Source organism: Prinia subflava, chromosome 32 (assembly GCF_021018805.1).
Source record: "Prinia subflava isolate CZ2003 ecotype Zambia chromosome 32, Cam_Psub_1.2, whole genome shotgun sequence".
Taxonomy (NCBI): domain Eukaryota; kingdom Metazoa; phylum Chordata; class Aves; order Passeriformes; family Cisticolidae; genus Prinia; species Prinia subflava.
The window spans coordinates 450,742-469,369 of record NC_086278.1 but is presented as its reverse complement, the minus strand read 5'-3'; the positions used below and the strand labels follow the sequence as shown (position 1 = coordinate 469,369).

Here is an 18,628-nt window from a genome sequence, read left to right as displayed (position 1 = left end):
TTTGGCAGTGAATGTGTCCGATCCGATAAAGCATGAGCAAAAGGCAGGCGCCCGGGTACATGTGCAGGGTTTAAGACCCTACCCCATGTACAAATCAAAGCCTATTTCATCTGTACTTTTATACTGTAGCCAACACACCATCTCTTCCCGTCTTCAATTGTTTCCTCCCAGTTTCAGTTCTTGAAGTCTGCGTCACCTTCTTCATCGCACATACTCCAGTTGTTATTTAAGGGTCTTCTGACTCCTTTTGGTGGTCTCTGGGATGAAGGCTGCTCCTCTTCCTTGTATGTCCTTTGTTTGACCTTGCAAGTTATACATATGTGTCAAGCTAGTGTTATACAACTAAATAGTTAAGTTCTAGTAGATATAGCCAAAAAGTAACATCTGGCTTTATCTTAATTTTCCTGGACTCTTTTCAACCTCTTTTTAGCATCTTCAAGGACACTACTCCCTTACTAACTGTTCTTGGTCTAATGTCCTGTTTTCTCATGTTATTTTGCCAAAGAAAAAGAAAAAAAGGGGGGGGGGGGCGTGTCTCTAACACTATGCCTTTATTTGAAGTTAGTTTTACTAATCTTACTAATATTGATTAAATATACAGTTACATTTTAACTAACCTACTGATATTCAGTAATATTAAGTATATATATTGTTATAGTTTAGCACAAACCATGTTCATTCATTACACCAACTTGGTGCTGGGGTAGTTCCCCAGATTTTCCTGGGACACCACCTCAAATCTCCCTAAGGTAATTCCCCAGACCTGCCTGGGACACCTGCCCACATCCCACATCTCCCCACACTGACTGGCAGCTGCCCCATGTCACAGGACCACTAAAGGATCCCGTTTTTGTGCCCGGGCCTCACATGGATGTCCACATCAACCTCTGGGAGAGACTTCTCCCCCAGACACACCTGCCTGTTCACTGTTTTCATTCCAAAAATGGGATTCTGCTTTAGCTTAGCAGTTTATTTTTTACCATTGGTGTATAATCCCGTTGTGAACCATCAGACTGAGGCTTCATTATCAAAGTTCAAACACTGAGGTGGCTACACACCAATTGCATCGCTCATTTTACTCTAAAACAGGCTGCTGCTGGCTGGAATAGGAGATGTCTCTGTGGCTTCCAATAAAATAATTTTCTTTCTCGTTCTCTGGGCTGCCATTAGAGACACATTCCTGACTTTTGCCGGCAGAGGAGGCGGAGCTTTATCCAGTTTTCTGAGGGCTCTGCCCAGGAGGGGGAAATGTCCAGCACAGCACAGCAGCTGCGGAGGTGCTCGGGCTGCGGGCGGGGTTTAATGCCGTGGGTCATTTTGGGTTTCAGTGCCTTGGGTCAGGTTGCTGAGTGATGAAAAATGAATAAAGAATTTGTTTCTATACTTCCTGTTCCGATGGTGTGTTCTGGGAGGGCGCACGGGAAGAACTAATTTTGTCCTGAACTGTGCTCGGCAGAAGCCACGGCTGCAGGGCTGCTTCTTAGGCTAATTACTCCACGTTTTTAGTCTTTTTAGTATCCTTTTCTTCCGGTGAGGACTTTTCAACGCGTAAACTCAGTCTTTGTCTCTTCTTTATCTTCCGGCTTCTGGAAATTTTCCTTGTCGTCCATAAATGCTGCAGTGCGATGTCCACCTGTTTCTCTCCGAGATTTTGTTCACTGAAGCGCATCAGAGTTTATCAAAACTTAGAGTTTCAGTAATTTTCCCGAGCTTTCTACAAACACAGCTTATGGCAACTTTGCTAAACGCTGGCTAAGAGTCATTTAAGAATGCAGCACTATTTATTATTAATATATATATAGGTTATGATTAAGAAAAACAATCCGGAAGTCAATTTAAACCCTTAACTAAAATCATTACGAGGCTGTCTCTCTCCCACCGCTCGGGGCGCAGGAAAGGCGCCCGCCCGCGCAGGCGCGGAGCTGCGGGGGCCGCGGCCGCCGCCGGCCGGGGCTGAGCCGCCGTTGTCGCTGCGGCGCCGCTCCGGCCCCATGAGGCGGCCGAGCGGCCATGGGCTCGCTGGGCAGCCGCGTACTGTGGCGGAAGGCCGGGCTCCCGCGGGGCGAGGCGGCGGCCGCGGGCAAGGGCGGCAAGAGGAAGCGCAGCGGAGCCGAGGGAACCGGGGACAGCGACAGCGACGGCGAGGCTGAGCGGGAGGAGCGGCTCCTGCACCTCCGGGGCCGCAGGTCTGAGGGCGGCTGAGGGACGGGAGCCGGGGCCGCCGGCTCTGAGGGGGCCGGGGATGCTGGGGAAGCTGCAGAGCCGGGGCCAGGCTGAGGTGGGCAGAGGGGCTGGAGGGATGCAGGGCCGGGCTAGGGCGCAGCTGTGAGGGGACACTCGAGGGCCCGGCCCAGCCTCCCGTAGGAGCCCATCGTGCAGGAAGGAGCGGGAGCCGGAGGGGAGAGGTGTCAGGGTGAGGCCTCTCATGGGGCTGCCCCGGTCAGGGGGTGGCGCTGGGGCGCTGGGGAAAGGTCCCGGCAGCAGCGACGGGCACGGGGAAGCGGTACCGGCACGGGGGGACACGGCAGTCGCACTGGGCTGGGCAGGACGAACCCCCCGAGCGCTTGAGACCGACTGTTGCCGCTGTAATGGGAGAATTTCAAGGAGTGTGTCTCACCGTTTGTGGTGTGTTGTTTTGTTTTTACTAGGAAAAAATTGAAAAGCACGTCGAAATATATTTATCAGACACTGTTTTTGAATGGGGAGAACAGTGATATCAAAATATGTGCTCTGGGAGAGGAGTGGAACTTGCACAAGATTTATTTGTGTCAGGTAAGTGGCTCCTTTCTAACTCTCAGTAGGAACTGTGTTTTTAATAAAAGGATGTCTGAGAACTGTGAAGTATGACTGGAGAGCTTTCCTTTTTATTTCTGCTTTATTTTTAGGACTTTCACTCTTTTTGTAGATTCAAACAGTTAACCAGCTCATGTTAGCAATATTGGAAAGCAGAGCTGTAGCTTAATGTTTGAAAAATGTCTTTGCTTCTCTCTCTTACTGCTTAATTGTTTTGTTTAATTTATTTTATTCTTAATCTTGGTGCATCCTCTGTGAAAACAGTGCTGACAGTTGTCTTGGATGTCCTGAGAACATGTTCTTGTTTGCTGAAATAATGGCTGAGAGACTCCTGTGATGTGAATATTCTGCAGGGCAAAGGAGGCGCTTCCAGAAGGGATTTTTGGAGCCTATGGTGCCCCAGCTCAGTTTTACTGTCTGCTGGACTTGTGTGCAGGGACCTCCAGGGAAATTGGTGTTGCTGGGTCTCTGTAGTTGTTACACAATTGTTACCAGCCTTTGCAAAAGGATTCCTTGCAGCTTCCCTGCTGCTGCAGGAGGAATGTTTTCTCAGGAACTCTGAAAAGGAATAAACCTTAGTGCATATGTCCAAAAACGATGCTGTTTCCACAAATATTTTCTGTTGGGCTTGTGTTCAAGTGTTCTCCTTTGTGTCTGTGTTTTGGGAGCACAGAGGTGCTGTTGGCTTCACTGTCTGTTCTGTGTCACTCCTGCTGTGGCAGAAGCAGGGAGGAGCCGTGACTGTGCCCTGAAACACCAAATTCACTGTGCCCATGTCTTTCAGGGGTTCTGGCCTTGGTAGGGGTTGATGTGAAGCCCTCAGGTGCTGTACTTGGACAGGAGGGCACTTGTGTGTCAGCTGCAGTGGGAGCCAGAGCAGGGGTGTGACATGGTGGCACTAGGAGGTGCTTTGCACGTGGCTGCAGTTTCTCTGGTGCAACAAGTGACATGAAGAGCGAATTCTGGATTTTATTGTGGCTGTTGCTGTGTCAGTGCCTGAATTCCTGAGCAGCTTCAGCAATTACTTGCATGGTCCCAGCAATTGAAGTGTTTCATTGCTTTCTTCTAGGAAAAAGCCTTTTCTTTTTGGAGTGTGAGAACCTTGTAACAAGCATAAACTGAAGGCAAGAGAGTTCTCTGTGTGAGCCAGAGGGGGAGTAGTGGCACTGAGGGGCTGTAGGGTGTGTGGCAGGAGCAGAGCCAGCAGGCACAGCTCCCACTGCCACTCTGCACCCCAGGGAGGGGGGACAGGCTGGGCTGCGTTGTGCAGGGTGGGCACAGCACTGCTGTGGCCCCAGGCTGCTGGTGTGTCCTGTCACTGTGGCTCTGTGGTTGCTGCATCTCAGGTTGGTGAAGCTGCTCCTGAAACTTTATCACAGGTTGGTGACTAAAATTGCGTGTGAAATCTCTTCTGTGGATGCAGCTGTTTAGAGGGGTTTGAAAGTTGTGGTGTTGTCTGCAGAGGCCTTGTAGGAGTGGTGTTCTTAGGGGAGAGTTCACCATTCTCCTCAGGCAGGTTGTTTCAGGGCACACTCCTGCATTGCAGTTATGTCACTGTAGGTAAAATAGTGGTGGAGGTTAGAAATAACTCCATGTAAATGACTCTTAATGCCATTGTGACTTCTCTGTGCCCCTGAGCAGACTCAACCTACCTGTTTCTGCTCCCCTGCTCTCTGTAAGCACTGCCTCAAGTTCCATGAGGGACAGTCAGGTGCTGCTCTGCCTGGTCACAGAAGCACTGAGAAATAGGGGGGGTTTCTTTTTCATGACGCTGTTACAAAAATGAGAAATCCTTATGAAACTGGGGGGTTGATCTCTGTGACAAAGCTGAGGCAGCCTCGTGAGGAGGACAAAGATGAGTGAGGTCCTGGGTTTGATAGGGATATGTTGTGTGTTTCAGAGTTAGGGATGTGCTGAGGGTTCACAAATACTGACGATCAAATGAAATCAGGATTGGGTTTTGTGTAATTTGCTGCCCTGAGCTGAACTGCTGAGGGAAGAGGTCAGGGAATGTGGTGCTATACAAATAGACTTTATTTTTTTGATCTCTCAGGTAAACTTCATTGATAGCATCTCATAATGGGCACATCTGCTGCTGGGAAGGAAAATCAGGAACCCTAGTAGAGCATTATCTTTCCCTTACTTTGGATGGAAACCTCAAATTCTAGTTTTATGTGCTTTTCACTTAATAATAAAAGGTATATTGCTGTAAATGGTGTGTGTGTGTGTGTCCTTGGTATGAGGCTACAGCCTTGTACAGTAACTTGTATGTCTTGCATGCCTTTTTTAGTTTTTTCCCCCCCAGTCCCCAAACTGACATTCCCTAATGCCTGCAGGATTTGTTCTTTGCCAGTAACCTTAAGGCTTGGAGTAATTTTGTCCCCACTGGTGATATGGTTTGTGGAAAAAGAGCTTGTGTAGCTTTTCTGGCCTTTTCAAACTCTTTCCTTACTCTGGTTACACACACGTAGCCCAAATTTTCCTGTAGGCATTTTGAGTGTCAGAAACAGCAACTACAATCAGCCCCTTGAGTCTGTCAGAATGTTTTAACTTGTGAAAATTCCCTTAATATATTTTATTCTACATAAAGGTAAATATTAACCATGTTCGGTTCCATGTGCTGCTTTTGGCAGTTTCAAGTGGGATGAAATTTCTTAGTTGAGTTCTTTTTCTCTCTTCCTTCATACAGTCAGGCTACTTTTCCAGTATGTTCAGTGGTTCTTGGAAAGAATCCAACATGAATGTCATAGAGCTGGAGATTCCTGATCAAAATATTGATGTAGAAGGTAAGTGGGAGCCTTTTATTTTAACAAAACCCTGAAGGGAGAGGTTAAGTTAAACCTCATGATGTTCAGAGAAGGCTTCTTTTTGTGCACCTCTTTTTCACCTCTCAGGGGTGCTGAAGAGTTTGCTTAAATCGTGGGAGCTCAGTAATGGATTGGTTACTGCCTCATGTTGTGTTTTCTATCTGGTCAGCTCTAGCTAACGAGCCAGTGCTGAGACCATAGAGAAGGCGTGCAGTGCAGGGGTTTGGATGTATTGAAGGACTCTTTACTGCCCCGTGCTCAGTGTTGTGTCTCTGTTTGACTCCTGTTCCCTCTGCAGCTCTGCAGGTGGCGTTCGGCTCGCTCTACAGAGACGATGTGCTGATCAACCCCAGCCGTGTGGTCGCCCTGCTGGCAGCAGCTTGCATGCTGCAGCTCGTGAGTCTGAAATGCCACTGCTCCTGTCTTTACCTGAAAAGAAATGCAGCAGTTCAGAATATCTCACCCACATGGCCTTTTTCACCCAGAGGAGTGAATCAGATTTTCAGGCTAACTGGGGAAAAAGCCAAACACAATGCAGTGGGTTTCTTGAAACATGCTGTAACCAAGATTGAGTTGTGAGATTAAGTGATTTGAGAGTGATATCCAAAAGTAGATTAAATGGGTTTTGGAGCTCACTTGCTCTACCCTGAAGGCATTCAGTACCCTTTTCTTTCATGGGAGAGAGTCTTAAGGAACATCTGTGTTTCTGAGGAATGATGGGTTTTTTTATGTTTTGAGCAGCGTAGCACCGGTCACTGCTGCCTGTGGGACTTTGGGGATGGCTCAGGCATGAAAATCTGTATGAACAGCACAGTGTCTGACATTTCCTGTTGGGAAATGAACACTCAGAATGATTTTCCTCCCTGTAGGATGGCTTAATCCAGCAATGTGGTGAAACAATGAAGGAAACCATCACTGCCCAAACTGTGTGTGGTTATTATAATTCTGCGGGGACATATGGGCTGGACTCCGTGAAGAAAAAGTAAGATTTACTGTCTCCAAGCTGGTTTGCACATTGCTAATTAACAGTGAATTTACACACAGTACTGTAACGACCAGGTTAATAGCTTTACTATTTTTTTAGAATAGAACCATAGAACATCAAGGTTGGAAGAGACCTGTAAGATCATCCAGTCCAACTATCCACCCAGCAGTACCACTGAAACCCCTAAACCACATAATCCAGAGCCAGATCCAGACACCTCCAGGAGTGATGATTCCACCACATTCTTGGGCAATCTATTCCAGTGCCTGACCACCCAAACCAGGGCGGGAGGAAATCAAGTACCTAATCTGAATTGATTGAGTCTGTCCAGATCCCTCTGCAGAACCCTTCTGCCTTCCAGCAGATCCACAGTCTCACCCATTTTAGTGTTGTCTGCAAATTTACTGAGGGAGCAGCTGTTGCAGGAATGTTGACATAGAGAAGAAACAAGCAGAGGTCCTAATTGCTTGCTTTCCATGCAGGTGCCTTGAGTGGCTCTTGAACAATCTGATGACTCACCAGAGTGTTGGACTCTTCAAGGAGCTCAGGTACTGGGGCTGCACTTCCCTTGGAGGGATGAAGAACAGTCCCTGCCCAAGTCTGGACCTCACTGCAGATCACTTTCTGGGCTGTTGCTGGTTGTTTGTTCCTACCTCCCCTTCTTTTTCTCTTTCTTTCTTACTGACCTATTACTTTTGATTTTTTCCAGCATAAACCTCATGAAGCAACTGATCAGCTCCTCCAACCTGTTTGTGCTGCAGGTAGAAATGGATGTGTACACTGCTCTCAAAAAGGTACTTGCATGGGGTTCAATGCAGTGGAACCTTTGTGGGATTGACTAAAAGTATTTAATGGAGTAGCAGAACTTTTATACAAATGAATGCACTGTGGAAATGTCTCTTACTAACAGGCAGGTTATTTACCTGAAACCCTCTTCAACTGACTCACTAGAATTTATTTGTTTTGCCCAGTGGATGTTCCTTCAGCTCGTGCCTTCTTGGAATGGGTCTTTCAAGCAGGTGTTAACTGAAGCTGATGCCTGGTTTGCTGAGCGCAGGAGAGGTAGGAAGGGTTGGGCAGACCTTGGTTTGGGGTTTGAACACGAGTCATTTCTTAATTTTAATGGCAAAAGCCGTTAAATAACCATCATAAAATAAAAGCCATTAAACGCCCATAATAACTTTCTCTAACCAATAAGTAAAAACTCCAGTATAAGCAGGGTCTGGAAAACATTTAGGGAGACAAATCATAGTGTGGGTGCTGTGTGTTGCAGAGTTTGGGGGCGAGGTTGCCTTCCTGGAGTCGGCGCAGGGGAGCGCGTTCCTGCCCGTGTTCGCCCACCTGCGCCTGCAGTACATCATCAGTGACCTGGCCTCAGCCAGGATCGTGGAGAGGGATGCCCTGCTGCCCTCAGGTGGGTGAGTGCTGGGCACAGCTGAGGCCTCACCTCCATTCCTGGCTTCAGTTTCGTCACCCCAAGAGAGACAGGGAGGTGCTGGAGCGTGTCTCAAGAGGGGCAGAGCTGGGGAAGGTCTGGAGCATGAGTGTGATGAGGAACAGCTGAGGGAGCTGTAGGAAACGGAGGCTCAGGGGAAGCTCCTGACAGGAGGGGCCAGCCAAGGGAGTGTGTCAGGCTCTGCTCCCAGGGAACAGGGACAGCACAAGAAGAAACAGTCTCAGGGGAGGTTCAGGTTGAATATTGGGAAAGTTCATTCTGTCATGGGAAGGGTTGTCCAGCCCTGGCACAGCTACTTAGGGCAGGGGTGGAGTCCCCATCTGTGGCGGGGGTTAGCAGCTGTGTGGATGTGGCACTTGGGGACATGGGTTAGTGGTGGCCCTGGCAGTGCTGGGAGAGCAGTTGGACTCAGACGACCTTGGAGAAATTTCCCAGTCCAAATCATTCCATGGTTCTTCTTGACTGATCACATTCTGTGTGCTTTCCCCAGCCTGTCCTGCCGTAGAGTAATTGGGAAGATCTCATTGTGTTTACTTGTCTTGCTGCTCACATATTTATCTCCAGCATCTGGTTTGTGGTTGAAGATTCAGCAGAAGCTGAGTATGAAAATTACAGGCATAAAAGTCTGCAAAGGCACCAATGTAGGTGTCATCACCATGTGATAAGCAGTTCTGCTCCTCAGTCAAGGTGTCAAAATGCTCTACAGTAGATACATAGTACTTTATCAATGTTTAAATGCTCCCAGGATCCAAATAAGCAGAAAATCCTATTCCTTTTGGGAGAGTAAAACTTGCTGAGACTCAACGATTTTCTAGCCATTAGTTTTAAAAAGAGCTGAATGGGTTTTGATAGGATTTGGAATAAAACCCTAAAATTAAAATGAAAAGCACAAGATGCTGTGAACTCTTCTTCCCTCTTCCAAAACAAATGTTATTTACTAATAGAGATTTAGGTTGATTTGGGGCAGAGGGATATTCAAGTATACCACTCTTGTTCATTTGTCTGCATTTTGACTTGTATAAACTGCATACTCTCCTAGGGCCTGGTGCTTTTTGAAGCCCAGAGAGGGAAATGCCATTTCATATTATTAGAGATTACTGAGGCTAACATCCCACTATCACTGGAGAATGAAAAGCCCCTTCTCATCCTGCTGCTGCTATCTGATAACATTTTGTTATGCATAAAAGTCCCAAAAACCCAGTTTTGATATAGGATATTTTACATACATAAGTGATGTATAAAGCAAACATAATCCATCTCACTTCAGAGTGTTACTGGTACAGGTTACAGGCAGAGTGCAAAGGTTATTATAAAAAATATCTTGGGGTGAATGTTTAGATCTTTAATGGTGACAGAGGAGAACAATGGATTTGTATCCCTGTGGAGTGGCTTTGTCAGCATGTCACTAAGATGTTGCAAACCAGAAATTTTCTGGAGCTACACTTGATTTCCTCCTCCTAATGTCTACAATGTGATGGGCAGCCTTTTCATAGTGCTCTTCAGTGGATAAATGTTGTGTCTGTTTTCAAACCCTGAAGCCTTTACCTGTGTCTGTCAGAGGAAGATTTGTTCTGAGATTATTGCATGTTTGAGGCTGATTTCCTTGTGCTCATTGAAAAGGAGTATGAAATTTGTGCACAGCTCACAAGTGTTGGCTCTGCAGGGAGGCAGTCCCTGAGCTGCGATGAGCCCTGTGCTGGCTGGGTGGCACTGTGGTGCAGGGAAAGGGGACACAGGGTGATGGCTGGCTGGGTGGCACTGTGGGGCAGGGAAAGGGGACACAGGGTGATGGCTGGCTGGGTGGCACTGTGGTGCAGGGAAAGGGGACACAGGGAATGTCCTGTGTGCAGGAGGATGATCTGTATGTTGGGAAGTGCTTTTAGAGTTTGGTTCTTGCCTGCCCTTGTAATCTGCTCATGCCAGGGTGTAGCCACAAGCTGCGTTAAAATCAGAACTTTTGCTCTTTATTTACAAAGGAGGTTGAGATAAATCCTTCCTGGGCTGCACTTTAAAACAGGCTGTTGACTGCCAGCATTCAGTATTTGAGGGGATGCTTTGTACCTAAGATGCTGCAGAAAGGGCCATTGCTGGTTAATTTGTGTTCCACTGGAAGCTTTTTAGATTATCCCAGATGAAATTGTTCTCAAGGAAGTAGAGAAGCAAATCACACCGGGTAGTTGAAAGTAGTACTGTGGTGGGTTTTTTTGGGTTTTGTTTTGTTTTAATACTCTGTGTGTAGGTCCTGAAGGGGACAACTGAAATTCTGTGTTAGGAGTTCACAGCAGTCTGATCTTTGCACAGAAAAGATGCAAGAGACAAGAATACATAGTGTGTCTGTGTGAGCACAGTGTTTGTTGTTTGTTGTTCTCTTTTACTTGGTGGCTTAGGAACATTTCCTCAGCTGTGCTTTCCCTCTTCATCAATAAAGATGAACTGCAGCTGAAATGGGAGGTAGGAAACAGATACATGCATATACACGAATAGAGAAGACGCTCTCCCTCCTGATACTTTTTTCCTTCCTTTCTAGCACATCCGTTCTTTGTTCCTTCCCTGTGTAGGTTTCCTTAATTCATTTTTTATTTTCTGTTGTACTTTAGTTGATTCTCAGTTTGCTCCTATCACAGTCTGTACTTTCACTTTAGGGTGAATGGGACAAAGGCTAGTTTTAAGTTTTCCATCCATGATCTCTCCTCTCCTCCCTTCTGTCATATTCACCAGCTTCCTGGTTTGTTTTTGGTGACGTTGGCTCTCCCTGTTCTCTCACCCAGCCCATTTCCCAGAGCTGGTTCTCATTTGTGACCTTGCCCCTTGCCCCATTTGTTATCTTGACTAAGAACTTCTTACACCCTGTGCTTTTGGGATCCCTTTTGTGTAACTGCCTGACAGACTATTGAGTTTTGTTCTGTTTTATCTCTTGGTTGCAACATTACATTAACACAGCCAATAAAATGTTTGTGTGTTCTCCAAGGAAGACATGATTTATGTTTATTCTTAGCAGGTACAATTTCTGTTTGTTTTATCATATTTGTGTTAAGTCACTGTTTTCTTTTATCCCTGGATTGTGTTTTCTTCTTCTTTAACTTGCATAGAATTCCGCTGGGGATTCAGAAAACAACTTCTCCCAAGAGCTTGTTAACAAGCTCCTTGGCTGAACGGAGCTTTGTGTGCTGAGAAAATGCGTGGAGTTGCATCACTTGTGGCAGCAGTGGGTGTTTGAGGAGATGAACATAGTCTGGAATGACTGCCTGTTAGTTGTGGATGTTTGGATGTTTATCCCTTCGCCTACGGTTGAGGCTGGGAGCTGGAAAACATGGAGTTATCAGGGGGTGGGTTACATAGACTGTCCAGTTCATAAGTGTAACTTTATTATTTCAGTGTAATTTTATTTCTCTGTTTTGGATGTGTATCCCCTTTCCCAGCTCCAAAGACAACACTAAGCGCTTTTTTTTTTTTTTTTTTTTTTTTTTTTTTTTTTTTTTTTTTTTTTAATTTTAGAATGGCTGGCCTCTGTTTACAAACAGCAGTGGTTTGCCATGCTCAGAGCCGAACAAGACAACGATATTGGGTAGGTATATTTGACTTTATTTGTTTCTTAAATTAGAAACCTTCCTCTCATACAAATTCTGACATGAATTATTTTGGAGTTTACATTAATAGGAGGGAGGGAAGCATACTTCATTTTTTTTGTGGAGGGAGAAGCATACTTCAGTGCTTTTAAACTGGTAATCTCTGAGGAGCTCTCTGTTCCCTTGGGCTGGCTGGTCTCCCATCCCTCAACCAGTAGAACTCTGGAAGGTTGGTCTAATGGGACCAGAGGGAAATGACTGGGTGGGGGATACAAGTTCTGTATTTTCCTTTATGTCAGTTAATGCTTCTCACTAGTACTTCACCTGGAAATCTGTGTTGAGGCTGTGAAGGGGTAATTTCTGAGCCATCTGTTTTAAGGATACTTTGGCCATCAAATTGTTTGTCTTCCCTCTGCTTGCTCTTGGCCATGCTGCAGTGAGCCAGGTCCCCACACCAAAACTATGGCAAAATGTAGCTGGGGGAGTTGATTCTGCCTTTGTCTTCTCTCCTGGCTCCTAGTGTTTTGTGGAGAAAAAGTGCCAAGTCAAGCAGCTGCAAAATGCCTACTACCTCCCCAAACCCAGCAGACTGACTCGCTCCTTTGTCCTGTAGCTGTGTCACCCAGTGGGTACCATTGTGGACAGGGACATGTTTGGGACTTCAAAAAAGCCCCAAACTCTGGTCTGAAGGATAGCCAAGACTTTTAAAAGCTGTTCTCTTAGGTATCAGTCCTTTAGGAAGTGGTGGAGGTAAAGTGCCAAATTGTGACTCTCACATTCAATTCCTGCAAATGAATTTTGGGTGGCCATGTTTCTGGTGCTGTTCTCTTGGGAAGGCTTTTGCAATGCTGCTGTGGCTGTATATAAGAGCAGACAGGTGTCACCTCCTGGCTCATGGGGAAACAGGGTTCATGGGGAAGTGAGTTGTCAGAATTCTGAACGAGATAAGACACTGTATTTGCTAATTTTGATGTGTTTTGGTAGTTCAGTGCAGTGGGAGCATTAGAATCATCAGCCACTGGATACACATGCTTCTGGAAAAGTGAGTTCCTACAGAGCTGCAATGAGGATGATGGGGATCATCCAGCTTGGAAAAGAGCAATTTTAAAATTCAGCTACAGCTGAGGATTTCAATGGCTCTTGGAATGGGCAAAGTATTTTTCCACATTTTTCCTGCGTGTCTAGTTTTCTCTTTTGCAGTATGGGCTTATTATTTCTCCTAAGGCAGTAAAAACCAAGTCTCAGCCTTAGGAGGGCACACATGCAACTATTCCTTTGTGTTAGTGCAAGTGTTTTGGCCATTTGACCAACGTGTAGCTGCAGGAAAAGAATTCAGGTTTTATAAGCCCATCATTTATCCAGCTTTGCTGCTCTTCCTCTCACACCTACTGCCCGTGTCAATATCAAACATGTTTTACCTCAGGGGTAAGGAAGCAGACTTAGGAATCAGAGCAAGACATGAATCTGACTCCTCTGAGCTGAAGTAAGGCTCTATTTCCATATCCCACCTGGTGCAGGGCATAATTGTACCTGCTTATTCTAACAGTGCCAGCATGGAAATGGCACTGCTTGGAAACGTGTGATGTGGTTTGTCATGGTAACTTTATAGAGGAGAGGAGAATAAAGTGTTTCCCTTCTACTTTGAGTTTGCATTTAAAAGGATTAAACATCTTATTCACTCTTCAGAATTGGAGAATTTTTTAGTGTTAGCAGTGGAGTTTGTGGCTTTGAACTGTAGCTGCTCAGGGGGGTTTACTTGTTGTGTTGAGGTGTGGATCACTTTTTTTGTTTTTTTAATTAAACATGTGTTTTGCAGCAGAAGCCAGACAGATCTTTCAGGTCTGGAACTGGAATCACTTCTGCTTTTAGCAGTCTCTCTGGCAGTGTGTAAGAAGGAAACAGAATAACTCCGCTGTTCACTGTGTGGCAGCTGGTGGAAGTGGTTAAAGCTGAAGTTCTGCATTGTCTGAGGCTGCTTGAGGGATGGAGAGGGGGATGTTAATGTCAGTCTGAACATTATGGACAAATGTTTGTGAAATTTGTCACTAATTAAACAGAAATAAATCCTTTATCACCATTACTGCATTTAGGTCAGCCACAGAACCAGTTCAGCTGGAAGATGTGGAAAAGCACACGGGAGGTTCCTGGGTGAATTTGTTCAAGTGTGATGAGCTTGTATGCATAACCTGTTCTTTGAACATTTCACCTCCCTGGATTGGTTTTTACAGAAACGAGGGAAAAGACCTGGGCTGAGTTAATAAAAGCTTTAGCTGCTTTTCTGTGGAGTGTGAGCAGTAAGAGGAGAACAGATGCTGCATCTCTTCTGGCTTGGCGGGCACTGTTGGGTCTTGTGGGTTTGCAGTTTAACCTGCAGGGGCTGATGTCACTGGGATTAATAAAGTTCACTGCCAGCCCTCAGCCTGGTGCAACTTGAACACTTTTTAGCAGTGGGTGTTGGGTTAGTGATGTGGTGTGTGAAGCAAAGTACATAACACACTTCTGGAAAATCAAGACTGATCTCACTCATGCTGGCTCTGCAAGGCTGTTCACGTGTTGGACGCAGGAACTGTTGGGTGAAAGGAGCCGATGTTGGTCTGGGATGACACAAATGAGGGCTCTGGCATCTCAGGAGCTCTGAGAGGCTCTGGCACTTCATGAGCACTATGGGGAAGTGGGTTTTTTTTAGCCAAGTTGCATAACCAGCCCCTTGAGAAACCTCTCCCAGTGTCTCGTGGCTGCTGCTTCACATCACTGCTGTTGAGCAGAGCCCTGCAGCTGTGCCCGAGCACTTGTCTCTGGTTGTGCCTAGGAAGTCAGCCTGCTGTGTTTAAAAAACACTTGGCTTTTTACATGGCTGGGAGAATGTGTTTCATTGCAACAGCTATTATTTTTTGATCTGGAAAAGTTCTTTTGTAAAAGAAGTCTGCCTAACTGAGACATCACAACCTGGTTTGTGTTCCAGTTTTGTGGTGTAGGTGGATGTTTATGGGACAATTTGGGATTGAAGAGGCTCTGGGAGCTCATCCAGTCACGCCTCTGCTTAAAGAAGGGTCAGTTGTGGGTCCCTTCCAGCTCAGGGTATTCCATGACTGTGTGGTCAGACAAGTTTACTCCAGTCCATTCATCTTCCCCACATTAAGGTATCATACAGAGCTGTTGAAGTGTCCTTAAACTTACTGGTTTGTTTTTTTTTCAGGCCTCAAGAAATCAATAAAGAGGAACTGGAAGGAAACAGCATGAGGTGTGGCCGCAAACTGGCCAAGGACGGTGATGTAAGTGTGGCACGTGGCAAACTGCAGAGCTGGCATGGCTGAGACAAGTCAGGGATTTCCAAGTCATGTAGGTCCTCATTGTCAAACTGCATACAAATGATGTCATGGAGAAAGATACCATTTTTTTCTCCCCAGAGGGACAGAAGCAATTGTCTCTGCAAGGAGCAAGGAATTGGTGTTTCATTGTGCTCTTGTGCTGCAAGACTGGGAAAACTGTTAGTCCAGACAGTTAAATAGAGCTCTGATCACTGGTGTCTTTCTTTGTAGGTGGAAAAGGAAGTTCTCTAGATAAAATGTGTAACATTCAGAGCCAGGGCCCTCTCTGTCTTTAGGTAACAGGTCTTGTGAAATAAACAGAAGACATTAATTTTTCCCATTGAAGTCACATAACCCAAGGTTGTTGACCCGAGGAGTGCATGGGGCATGCCTGGGGCTCACAGTTCAGCCCCATTACCCAATGTTGAGTATTTGGTATCCACTGGTGTGTTCCTGTCTGTCAACACTCAGCTGCTGTCATGCAGTCCCCTGGTACAGGTTATCCCCACTGAGTTCTCTGTCTGTCCCAGACAGGTACTGGCAGGGATCTCTGAACCCCCCAGTGTAGCCCAAAACCGCATTCCCAGGACAGACCCCTCGGCGCTGGTGTGGCACTCCCACGCTCTGTGTCACAGCCCATCCTTGGGCCCTGTCCCCTCTGTGTCCCCTTTGTCCTGCAGTACTGCTGGCGCTGGACTGGCTTCAACTTTGGCTTGGACCTGCTGGTGACCTACACCAACCGCTACATCATCTTCAAGCGCAACACGCTGAACCAGCCGTGCAGCGGCTCCGTCAGCCTGCAGCCACGCCGCAGCATCGCCTTCAGGTGCCAGCCCAGCGGGCTTGGGGGCTCCCTCCGTGCTGCCAGCTCTGCTGGCATTAGGTGTTTTTGCCACCGAGTCAGTGACATTAAACAATGTTACGCTGTCTCCTCGGGAGAAACTCCTGGTGCTGAAAAAATCCGGGAGACTGAAGTGATTTCACTGTTGTGTCCCAGGTTACGCCTGGCCTCGTTCGATGGCAGTGGGAAGATGATTTGCAGCAGGACAACGGGCTATCAGATCCTGACGCTGGAAAAGGACCAGGTGTGTCTGTGGGCTTTTAAGCTGTTGAACTTGAATGGTGGCGTTCAAGGCATGAAAAAAATGCTGAGAAGTCACCAGTGCTTTTGAAGGAGAGTTGCTGTTCTTGTTGTCATTGCTTACGTGGAATCTCAAGCATTCCTGTTAGAGGTAGTGGGTAATTAAGATAATTTGTGAAGTGGATCTAGAGTAGGAGAGTGTGGGTTTCATTAGTGTTGTTGATAATACAAAATTAGTTCCCATATTAGTGAAATTAGTGCCTGTGGTGCTGCTGTCTGCTGCCAGTGTCATGTTCGGCTGTTCTCCCAGCCTTCCAGCACTGCTGACATCACCCCTCTGCATAATCTGTCTATTAGACTCCTCATTTAGAGGCAAATAAGGAATTTAAAGACGCATAAGATGAGGAGTTAAAAGAATGTCTACATGTTGTTTAAGGATTGGATTTATCACTCTATTAAATAAATGTATGAAACCTCCAGAGAGGAGTGGAGTTTTCTTAGAGCAAGTGCCCTTTTCCACCCATTGCTGACAGCAGGATTTAGTGAGGCATGTGTGGGACTTGTTAATCAAGTTTCTCAGATCCCAGCCAGCAATAATACAAAGGAGGTGAGAACACAAAAAACCTTCCCTTGTCAGTGCCATCCTCACTGGAGGGTGAAGTTTCAGTTTTGAAGTTTCAGTTGTTTTGCATCCTCACGAGGTTGAAATTCCAATTTTGCTACCCCAAAACCAGTTCCGAGAGTGGAACCAGAAGATTCCTACCCACAAACTGAAATTTGCTTTCAAGTGTAAACTGTTGTGGATACCTGGTGAAACCTCCCAAAATTGAAAACTGTCCTTTTCTCCCCAGCATGCTGAAGGGGAAATTTGCTCCAGCACTTCCTGTGGCTGTTCCCTGTGCTGCAGATGGCTGGGAGCTCTGGGGTGGGACCTGTGGGCAGGCTGAGAATGTGTCAGTGTTACAAACTTGAGGTGAAGGTGAACTGTCTTTGCTTTATTTTTGATATTGATTTTAATCCATGGTCATTAAGATGTGCAGAATGATTTTTTTGTCAGTGTTGTGCTTTCTGTCCCCCCTCACCACGCAAATGTCCTGTGTGTGCTCCAGGAGCAGATCGTGATGAATTTGGACAGCAGACTCCTGATGTTCCCCCTCTACATCTGCTGCAACTTCCTGTACACATCACCAGAGAAGAGGGCAGACAACGAGGCCCAGCTGGATAATTTGGAAGCCTGAGACCTCCCTAGGGTCTGTGGCAGCCCCTCTCCCACCCTGGATGCTGCTCCAAAGCTCAGACAGGCAGGCCTTACACTGCAGCAACAGCCCCGGCCTTAGTGCTCTCCTATGCAGCTCTGAAAAGATCAGACATTCGGTAGGCCAAAACTAGTTACTCTTATTAAAATATTTTATTTCTGTTCTGCATCGTCAGGCAGTAGCCATTCCATGTTTGAGGTGTTACACTTGGGCTTTTCTGGGTGAAAATCTGAGCCAAATTGGAAATACGGAATTTGTGTGAATCACAATTTAGGAAATTACCTGTTGGACTCTGAGCACACATTGTAGATTGTGTGGGTTTTGTTGGTGTGGGCTTTGGTTGTATTATTTGTTGGGTTTTTAAATAACTGATCTGTAAATACCAGATCCATATTTTGCTTTTTTTCCTGGTCCTTTTTTCCATTAGGGCCAAATAATCTCTGTAAATAAGAGGACTCTGTACGTAAGCCTTTTAAATACAGAGGCTTACGCCTGCTGCGTTTAAGCCTTTTTTGCAGCTCATACACACACATTTCATTCTTGGTCTTGTTCTAACACTGCAGCCAATAATTCTCTGTCTTTTAGCAGGTTAATTTACTAATAATTCAAAAATGAATTATTTTTTCCATGTACAGCAAACACTTCAATGTCTTCACCATCACTTGCGTCCTGTCAGCAGCAGCTCTCAGCTAGAGTTCTGTTGAGTGCTGATTCTACTCACACAAACCAAATACCAATTTTTAAACACTTTCTGTGGCTTGTTTTAGCAGTTACCTTGGGAATACATCCCATGTTAGCTCAGGAACTTGTGAATTTTGAGTGCCTTTTGAGTTGTATGTGTAACACCAACTTCACATCAGTTCAGCAAGGTCACAGGAGCCAAAGGCAGAGCTGGGAACAAAAGATTCCTCTCCACTTGATTTGATGGATGAGTCGTGTCATAGTACACTCTGTTCAGTCTTTGTTGGGTTTTATGTTTGTCTCTTAAAATTTTGAACTCTTACAGCAGGATTTTTTGATTCAAACTGGGAATTTTTGCCTCGTAGCCTATTTTTTTAATGTCAGAAAAATATAAAATCATTTGTACTTTATAACAAGGATAAAAATGTGTTGGCCAAGATAGAAAAACATGGCAACGTGTCAATAAATGATTTCAAGTGGAGTACTTGCCCATGTCTGTTCTTTCCTGCTGGGAATCCTGTGTTGGATTCACCCTGTGGATTCAGCACCTCAGTGTAAACTTGTGTCACAGCTTTGGCAGAAGCGTTTTCAGGTGTTCAGCTGCTATGGCATCGCATTTATTTATTGAATTAATTATATTTTGGTACTTAACTCTGTTTTTAATGAGAAGTACCCACTCCTTAAAATTGATTCAG

The 18,628-nt window shown here is 45.8% G+C and overlaps 1 protein-coding gene across 1 annotated transcript; it reads left to right on the top strand.

The window, feature by feature from the left end:
• The first annotated feature begins 1,889 nt into the window (after positions 1-1,889).
• GMCL1 (germ cell-less 1, spermatogenesis associated) lies at positions 1,890-18,414 on the top strand. The gene is made up of 14 exons (XM_063420637.1): positions 1,890-2,186; positions 2,649-2,772; positions 5,483-5,579; positions 5,899-5,996; positions 6,470-6,582; positions 7,068-7,133; positions 7,295-7,379; positions 7,557-7,647; positions 7,859-7,999; positions 11,537-11,606; positions 14,804-14,879; positions 15,596-15,741; positions 15,913-16,000; positions 17,106-18,414. The coding sequence occupies exons 1-14, from the start codon at positions 2,011-2,013 to the stop codon at positions 17,232-17,234; spliced, it is 1,500 nt and encodes a 499-aa protein (XP_063276707.1). The 5' UTR covers positions 1,890-2,010; the 3' UTR covers positions 17,235-18,414.
• Positions 18,415-18,628: the final 214 nt, after the last annotated feature.